At 43.0% G+C, this 10,000-nt stretch overlaps 2 protein-coding genes across 2 annotated transcripts in view; both read left to right on the top strand.

The window, feature by feature from the left end:
- Positions 1-494, top strand: part of foxq1b (forkhead box Q1b) — a gene marked incomplete at both ends in the record, with an annotated part of 954 nt that extends 460 nt beyond the window's left edge. Inside the window, one exon of the mRNA XM_084472735.1 lies at positions 1-494. This exon is cut by the window's left edge and continues 460 nt beyond it. Within this exon, the coding sequence (XP_084328861.1) occupies positions 1-494 (494 nt within the window).
- A 5,084-nt stretch (positions 495-5,578) lies between these two features.
- On the top strand, positions 5,579-8,383 carry foxf2b (forkhead box F2b; the record flags this gene model as incomplete). The annotated part of the gene is made up of 2 exons (XM_084473470.1): positions 5,579-6,557; positions 8,211-8,383. 2 exons carry the CDS (start codon positions 5,579-5,581, stop codon positions 8,381-8,383), a joined length of 1,152 nt encoding a protein of 383 aa, XP_084329596.1.
- Positions 8,384-10,000: the final 1,617 nt, after the last annotated feature.

The raw sequence follows: 10,000 nt of genomic DNA, 5'->3' as shown, positions 1-10,000 counted from the left end.
GGGTGTTCCGACGCAGGAGGAAGCGCATAAGCAAGAGGAGCCCGAAGGAGCACGAAAGAGACCCTGAAGCGCACACTTCTAGCGATGACATGCGCATCCCCGTTCCAGTTGGCTCCCCGCCCGCCCGGGAGGAGAAGGCGGGGGCCAAGTTTTCCAGTTCCTTCGCGATCGACAGCATCCTCAGCAGACCGTACAAACGGAGAGAGGATAGCCGCCAAACGGTCGGGAACGTCAGCACCGATCTCAGGCTCTATTGGCCGGTCGAGGCCCACGCGATACCGTGCGCAGCTCACTATCAGACGGGCGGCGGGCCGACCCACCCGTACCACCGGTACAGCCTGGCGGAGGCCGCGTACAGCACGGAGAGGAGCCGGGACGCGCTCACTTACCTCCAGCTGACGTCACAGGCCATGCCAAACTCAGTGACATTCTCATCTCTGAAGATGCCCAAAGCCCGGGGCGGCAGCTTTCTGATCGACTCTTTGCTCTCATAAAGTTTACACAACGGACAAAAGTTACGACCTGCATCTCGCATATGCATGTGCACTTTTGTTGGACGCCTCCCAGTGCTTAGGCTTAATGATTTGGGACTCTATATCATAATTGTATGTTTCAACAATAGTGGCCTATCTTTGTAGTGTACTAACCCTAACCCTAAAAAAGTGTGAGGCAATTTGCAGGTCATACGTGCAGCATCCATGCGAATGTGTTAAAGTGATATTTTCATGGTTCAATTGTCATTTCTACTGTACGAAGGCAAAAAAAAAAACGTTGCGAAATGTTGAAATATATATATATATATATATATATATATATATATCGATCTATTTATAATGCATTGTTTTTGTTTGACATGGCGCATAAAATATTGTACAAATCTGTTTTCAGTGGGCTGTAAATATGTGGCCAATGGCTCAACGAGATGAGCATGAATATGCCATTTTTTCTGAAATTGATTCAAGCATGTGTTATTTTATTAATAAAGATGTGAAATAAGTGGAATCAAGTTCATTGAGTATGGCTGTCCTGTCTTTATGGTGCTTGGAGCAGTATCACCTGCTTCTGTCCTTGGATTTTCGATCAAACAATCAATTGTCCTACATTGCATACAGACATCTTCAAAAAGACTCACGAAAAATAAACCTGTTTGCACATGTTGAATTTATTCAGGATTTAAATATATTAAAAATAGGCTAGGATTCCTATTTATTCCAATATTTAGTAAACACACATGAGAAAATACAAAGATGTCAATGATTTCAATATTATTAATATTACTTGGCTAATATTTGTCGTTGGATAGGCTACTTCTGTTAAAGTGGCTTATAGTCAAATTAAAATAAATGAATAAGATGGAAAAACTAAACTAAAAGTAAAATATTAATTCATTCAGGGAATTAGGCATAGCATTTTTTTAATTTATATTCACAAATGAGACAAATCCCGGCCTAAGCCTGAATGTCCGTTCTATTTAGGTTTGAGACAGACGATCAGGAACTACTTCTTAAAGGTGTATTTGTTACCGGAAGACGGTCTAATTGGACCGTGGATCATTTTGTCATGAGCTCTCCGCGGTCCTGAAACCGACCCCTGCGCGTCACACGCGCCTCGCGGAGGTCACCTAGCTGTCGCCTCAATGGTCCTACAGAATATTAAGTCACAAGCATCGGAACCAAGCGCTTCATATTGGGTATTGAATTATTGATAAAAATATATAGCTAGGCCGATAGTATAGGCTAATCAAAATTAACCAAAGATTAGTATAATCAAAGTTAAGAAAACAAAACACGGCAATGTGTTGAACTATTTGGTTTGCATTTTATTCTAGGACGACCTACTTAATGCGTCGATTGAAATATCGATTGAAAGGTAGAATTCAAGTGTACAGATTATCTAGCCTATACTCTTTTTTTCTTGTTAGGCATTAAGAAGCGAGAATAGCAATATTTTTGTAATCCCTTGCAGATACATCATACAACGTTAACGGTAAGCAACACATATCCACTCTCATTAAGTTTCTCAAACTTATCTGCAATACGGCCTAAATAAAACACTTTCCTTGAGGATGATTTGCTATTACAAAAGGCCTTGTGATGCAGGTGGGCTAATAATAACATAATATAATATAATACATAAATATAATTTAATATAATATAATACATACATTCTAAAAATGCAATAACCTCCGTGATATTGGACAAAAATACCGACATGCGTTACTCCTGCAACATGCGTGTAAGGTCTATACTAAAGATTTTTCGGGAATTCTTCTTCAAATGGATTTGAACCATTTGAAATGTTCGCAGTAATCTTGGGAACCATGAAGAATGTATGCAATGCAACAATGATCTGCCTCCAGTCAGACAGGTGACAGGTGACAGACTAAATGTTTTGTTTTTTCAGGGACAATGCTGCGACCTGCAGGTGAAACGCCAGAACACACCTGTATGTTTCCACTAGGCCCAGTCGGTGGAAACCGTCCTTTGCTATTTCCCCAACCCCGCGTTGCAGAGCATATCTCTCGAGCCTGTGCCGTTTTGAATATCGGCATTTTCATGTTACCCTCAAAACTGGATCTGTTTATAGTTTAATTTAGCTGGAATGCATATCATCCTAGAGATATGCGCAACTAGTGCAAGCTTGAATAACAGCTAATACGTCCCTCTGTTATGAAGCCCAAGGTTTGGGCGCACACAATGTTAGGAAGTCCAAATAGTCGGCTGCTCCAGCCCGCTGAACCGCGCGTGACCTTGTTGTCCCGGAGCAGGGGCCCCGAAGGATCCGGCTACTGGGCCACTCTGAGGACGATGCTCATGGAAGCCATGAAAAGCGTGCATATTTTTTTTATGTCTTACAGATGTGAAAACATATTTAAATGCATGTATAGGCCTGCATGAAAACACATTTTATAACGTTGGCCCAAATCAAGATAAAAAATATTTTGCGATACAAAGGCAGAATTATATTCGTGCAGTCAATACAAATTACTCCATGGAATGTATTGGTATTGGTTTGTTCATATGATATTCAGGCGTGAATATCCTAGATAAAGACATATTTTATCGGTTTATCGGTTTACTATTGTAAATAGTAAAATAGAAAAATAATATGGACTGTTAATCATAGATCTAAAATATGTAAGAATCTGAAATAAATCTCTCTAAAGGATGCAGTGTACAAATATATAAATAAGGAAGCAAATATAGAAGAAAAGCGAGAGAAAAAATTGTGATGTGATGATACAGCACACGCATAAAGCAAACAAAACTGTTAAAACAATAACATGCCATTCTGACGTAGGATACAATAGCCTACTTTGTAGGCCTACGGGCAAATAACGAGCAGTATGATATTCCTATTTTTAGTGGTTTACGTGTTATACGATTCCAGGTATGTTAAAGGTCACATTCAGAGGGATAACTGTTGGTGCGCATAAAGAGCGTCATGCGTACAAGCGCTAGACTGTCTTCAAAGTCCTTTCACGCGGAACAAGTTTCCTTCTCGGGCGGCCGAGGCGTCCAGATCTCAGCGGGGGTCATAAGTTTTGATGTTGCAGGAAATACTGGGGCTTTAAGGTCCTCAAACTTCTCTGTGTCACAGTGGAAAATGATTTTATCCGCACATCCTTCCTACAGACATTACCGTTGATGGTCATTGTTTGAAAATCCTCTGGGCTATATCTAAACTTAAAAGGCCGAGTCGGTGGCACTGCCACGCGTCAGCACGCACACATGTACACACACACACACACACACACACACACACACACACACACACACACACACACACACACACACACACACACACACACACACACAACAAGTTGACATGTTTATAATACTGATGATCCAACAACAACAGCAACCAAAAATATATAGCAACAACAACAACAATAATAATAATAATAATAATAACAACAATGACATAACATTTATATTAATATTAATAATAATGGTGATAGTAATAATAATAATCATCATCATAATAATAAGAAATGTTACGTAGAAATTACATAAAAATATAAAGTCACCTTTGGTAAATGTTATTGTAAAGAAATGGTTAAGGCTAAACGTAACAGGAAGAGCGATTACAAAACCGTTATCTAAACCGTTATCCTGCTGCAAGGGAAGACAGACCTTTGCCGCGTATGTTGATATTTACTTTATTGGTTATATAATTCCATCATGTTCGACAAATCTTTGTGTGATGTATCCATCGGGGAGGAAACTGTCGACGCTCGCTCGCCTAATTTCTGTTTTCTCCCTCTAATGAACGTGGGGCCCATGGGGCCGGCTCCAGCCCGAGGCGGTAAACTGACACTGGGGCACTGTGTGTGGTATCCAGGGCCGAACTTGATGGAAAAAGCCTGCTTCCACTCATGTCAAAGTCATTTACTCAGAGCAACCCCCCGCTTACACACACATGCAGCAGGGCTAACGACCACCACCTCTCCATCTCTCCCACTCCTCTCCCCAGACCAGCAGTACGACCCTGCGACACAGTACGTTTTTGCTCTGAACGAGTTCAAGAGGAAATTATAACCAACATAATAGAACATTCTTATCAAATTGAGAAACACGTTTTTGGTCCGAAAGCTATAGCTACATTGTGCACCCAATCTGCGTAAATTAAAATGATATCGCTTTTTTGGCTTTTGTTTAGCTTTCTGAACCATCTGTGCATTTGCCTGATAGAGTATACTCGTTACTTAATGTCAACTCGATGTTTCCGTTGTTAGGGGGCATTTGTTTTAAATCTTGATTTCTTGGAGAGAGAAAAAAAGAAAGAAAAAAGAACCACGTTTGCATCTTTGTTGCGCGGCGTGTGGCGCAGTTGATTACAATGTCTGGCGGGGCTTTGATAGATCGCCTAATAGCGTGTAGCTAGAAAAGAGCTCGGGATACATATGGAGGGGGAGGAGGAGGGGGACCATGGGGAGGGGGAGGAGGTAGCGTAGGCCAGATTGGGCGATGGGTAGGAGGGAAGGGGGGGGGCTCACCGCCGTCACTGAGTTCGGGGGAAATTCACAGACGGCGGAGAGTGTGGACGAGGCGGGGGGTCTCTGAAAAAAGGGGGAAGACAGATTTATGAAATGATAGGTGGTCGGGCTGTGTTTGGCTGGACTCCGCCGCGCACTAGGTCGAGAGGTCTTCATGTTTCCCCTCACTTTAGGGATTAAGGCTGGCGATGGCCACCCGGCGCGACGTGCAGAGTTCCATTTAGCGCCGCTGCGACACTCGTCGGATTCCCTGTTGTTGAACCCTGGATACCAACTCTTCACGGTCCTCCCCTCTCTCGCACTCGCTCTCTCTCTCTCTCTCTCTCTCTCTCTGACAGTGCGTGCTCGGCGTGCACCCGCTGCGTATGCGTAACAGGAGAGTCCTGTGTAACGACGGAAGATCCCACTCCATTCTTTTGAGACCCACGATGAAGACGCATGTCAAGGATTTTTCTTTTTTGACAATCGAATAGTGAATACTTTATCTTTATACCCCACGACCCCAATTCATTCTCTCTCGTATTTGTCCCCCTTTCGCACGTCACTCGTAAGCTACGCCTATCGTGCGTCAGAGCTGACATGACGACCGAAGTCCCTCAGCAGCAGCTGGACCCTCCACCAGCACCACTGAGATCCAGCCCGTCATCCGGCGTCCTTCATCCGACCATGCTAAGCCAACAAGACGCCACGGAAAGCTCGTCAACCGCCGTCAAGGGGAAAAAGGCCAGCTCCGGGCTGCGGCGACCAGAGAAGCCCCCCTACTCCTACATTGCGCTCATCGTGATGGCGATACAGAGCTCTCCCACCAAGAGACTGACTCTCAGTGAGATTTATCAGTTTCTCCAGGCTCGGTTCCCCTTCTTCCGGGGCTCCTACCAGGGCTGGAAAAACTCGGTCAGGCACAATCTTTCACTCAACGAGTGCTTCATCAAGCTGCCCAAGGGACTTGGTAGACCCGGGAAAGGTCACTACTGGACTATCGATCCGGCCAGTGAGTTCATGTTCGAAGAAGGTTCGTTTCGCCGCAGACCCAGAGGATTCAGGAGGAAATGTCAAGCCCTGAAGCCCATGTATCGCATGATGAACGGCATCGGCTTTGGTGCCTCCATCATCCCTCAGAGTTTCGATTTCCAGGCGCCATCCGCCACCTTCGCGTGCCACAGCAACGGTTATAATTTGGATATGATGAGCAACTCGATGGCCGGGGGGTACGATGGCTTGAGCGGCGGCCACCATGTTCCCCACATGTCCCCCAGCCCCGGGTCCACGTACGTGGCCAGCTGCCCCGTGCCATCGAACGGTGAATACGGACCGGACAGCAGCAGTAGTCCCGTGTCATCTTCTCCGGCCATGGCCAGCGCGCTGGACGGTCATTCACAATACGCCGGCACGTCTGCCCACTGGGCGTCCGGCGGAGGGGCCCCGTACATCAAGCAGCAGCCCCTAGCCTCCAGTAGCTCCGCGTCGTCCGGTTTACACTCTGGGATGTCGCCCTACTCCCTAGAGCAGAGCTATATCCACCAGAACGCCCGGGACACTCACGCCTCGGATCTTTCAGGTAAACCATCGATCCGTCAAATTGTAATCGGTGATCATAATAATCATTTTTAATGAGGCCTAATTCTTCGTTATAGGCTAATAATAATAATAAAAATTATTATTATTATTATTATTATTATTATTATGACTGCGTCGCTTAGCAGCGATATTTATAGACATTTATTGGTCATGACATTATTTTAGAAATAAAAATATATAGGCCTATTGAAATCAGTAAACCAATTGTTAGTGTTAATTCCGCCAATGTTGAGGTTTACGTGATTAATAGTAGGCGTAACATTTTTGTAGTCAAACAAATAGGCTCATATAAATACTATTTTATTTTATTTTTTCAACTATTTGTATTATTTAAATTAACACCTTATTAACGTTGACATTTGTGTTTCGTTGATAATATTAAGGATATAGCTATGTATGTGGTATTCTGATTAAGTGTGCAGTTTCAAAACAGCAGGCCTGTCTTAGATGCCTCAGGTCGTTTATCAAACACCTTTCTACATTTATTAAACTACACATGGTTTACATGTTGGTTTTTTTCAAATATTGCGTAACTTTGTAAAGGCCTAGGCCTTTTACTAAACAATTGTACGCGTTTAATGATATATTAATATCAAAGATGGTTTATGCTTATAGTTTATGCCCATCACCTATTTAATTCCAAGATATACGATTCCATCCATATACAACTAGAAATGTATACCTGGAATATTGTTACACTACATGACATATGACAGAGCCTTACAAAACAGGCCTCGATGAGGGACCATACCTATTGGACTGTTTAGATAATCCGTGTCCCGTCCCATTTAGGATACGATACACTTTGGCTCTATGTATGTCTAGGGATTTCACTGAGGCAAATAAACCATTGTAAAGCCCAGAGGATTTTAGAGGTTAAATAAACAAAGACTGAGGGACCGGGTGGTGGAACCACAATGGAGAGAATTCAACCCACGAGTAAGCCCACCCATAATAATCATCTCTTTCTCAATTCAACGCATAAATGCAAATTGAGTGGATGGATAGGCGATGTATAGCCTACACGACCAGGCTGTCCCTGCTAAACCAATTAAGAACCTACGTTCATTGTTCCTTAAATAAGACGTAAGTTAGGCCTACCCTCGAGGATCCAATATGTTGTTCTGACTGCAGAAGATCGTACTGGGAGTATTTATTTAGGCCTAATTTGTTTAAAGAATCGTGCTAGCTATGCTAATTTGCCCATAATGAAATCTGTCTAAAATATCCTCATCGACAATACAATATGGGCCATCGACTGATTCAGATTATACAGGCGTAGGCCTACAATCTCAAAACGACAAAACTCAAAACGATTATTTATTCAATAGGTGTATATGAAAAATAAAAGTTCGATTTTTTAGAAGGAAAGGGAAATGACACATACTGTGGACATGTGTCGCTTGGTCCTTTTCACCATTCCACAACAACCTATGCAGGCAAAAATAAAAAGTTACGCATTTATTGTTGGGTTTTAATGACATTGTTAATAGTAGTTTGTATTTTTTTAATATTAAAACCCCAGATCTTTAGTGCCAAGCACAGTTGTCGTCCTCATATCTATATAAATATAACACCCTGTCTTTCCTCTTATTCTGTCCCCTTTCTCCCCTTCTCTTGCCCGCCCGTGAAGTCGGGATCCCGCGGTACCAGAGCCACTCCTCCGTCTGCGACAGGAAAGACTTTTTGTTGAACTTTAACGGAATCTCCTCCTTTCACCCATCGACCAGTGGATCTTACTATCACCATCACCATCACCACCATCACCAGAGCGTCTGCCAGGACATCAAACCCTGCGTGATGTGAACCCTATGATGGGCTGTTGGACTAGAGAGTGGGGGGGGGGGGTCCACATTCCCCATGGCCTATTATCCGCACACGCGTCAGCCAGCGGACACGCGTGTCCACCAAGTCACCGCCGGGACAGTCGTCGGCTCACAGAAGAGAGTAAACAGTTGAACTGATCACGAAGGAAGACCCAGGCTTGGCACACGCTAAGGTTTAAGAGTTTAGGATTTGTGTTGGCATATAGACACCGGTAGCCTACTAAGAAGCATTGAAGGAACCGAAGGAAGGAATCCCAGAGGCCCACTACAAAACCACTTGTCCTTAATGTCCTCTGCTCGGAGTCTGACAAGCGTTTGCTTCCTCAAGAGAAGTTTAAAAACACGACGTTAATATGTTTGCTCTTATATAACACATGCAAACACAAATATATTCTGTATAACGACTTTCTATCCTACACACACCATGCTTAAGGCTAACATGAACTGCAACACATTTTGCACTTATTTGTATAACCCTTTGAAGTTTGTCAAATGTTGTCTTTATCTTCAATAAAGCTGATATATTTGAGGCTGTAATAAGCCTTTGACATGCATTTCTAATAGGCTATAGGCTATCAATTAAACTCATGTCACAAGCAATATAGGCCTACCATAAGAAACCATTCTTAAATTATTGAGAGAAATTCCCATTTCATGCCTGAAAACACCAAGGGATTAGCTCTAAATATATACGCCTAGCCTAACTGTTCCAAAAATTGTGAAACCCATAATGTCGTCCACCTTACAAAAGTGTGTTTTAACCCTGACTATTTTGTATTATTCTGAAATGGTAGGACTAGGCCTACAAAACTGTTCAGGAAACAGAAATAATAAAATCGGTATAATCCCGCCATATGGAGTAGAATCGAGAATGATATTAGTGAATGTTAAACGTCGACAATCCATAATCAACGTCACGAAGGTCCTTCAGCATAGCAGTAGGCCTGTCGGCCTGATATAGGCTATAGTCTAGACTATAGACTATTGCCTATTGTTGTTGTTATAATGTAGGCTTCTTGTTATAATGTAGGCTTCTTCTTTCAGACTCTAGACTCTAGAGTCTGGAAATAAGTAGGCCTACATTATAACACTTCAATACTTAAACAATTCAATACAAAGAACTACCTCGAGGACAATAAACGTGTAAACGTGTTCGACGGTTATTGTTCTTTCGGAGTTATAGCCATAGCCTATGGGTGTTTGAGCGCTCGGATTAGATACACTGGAGTATGGCGCCACCTTATGGTCGCCATGGGTAATCCACGAAAGAGATCCAACTATTTGGAGTTGAATCAAACTAGAAATGCAATTTAATGACTTAGCCTACTGCTTACTACTGACAATTCTATGAAACCAATTTAAACGCACTCAAATGTGCAAACACAATGAGATTGAAATTCTCAATCTGAGTTAAAAGCCATGGATAAAAGTGAGAAGTGAATTGGGCCTAAACGGTCGTCTCAGATGACGCAGTGCGCACGTCGACCGCTTGTTTATGTAGGAAGGGTCCACGTGCGTTTAAAGCGTTCCTCGCTATAGGCGACTGGAGCGTCAAGATGTCATCATAGACGCGCGGGAAAGAGCCCAACGTGTCCAT

The sequence above is a fragment of the Micromesistius poutassou genome (genome assembly GCF_964030765.1).
Source record: "Micromesistius poutassou genome assembly, chromosome: 9".
NCBI classification, from domain to species: Eukaryota; Metazoa; Chordata; class Actinopteri; order Gadiformes; family Gadidae; genus Micromesistius; species Micromesistius poutassou.
Note: the sequence above shows the minus strand (reverse complement) of the source record. Positions and strands in the feature narration are given on the sequence as shown.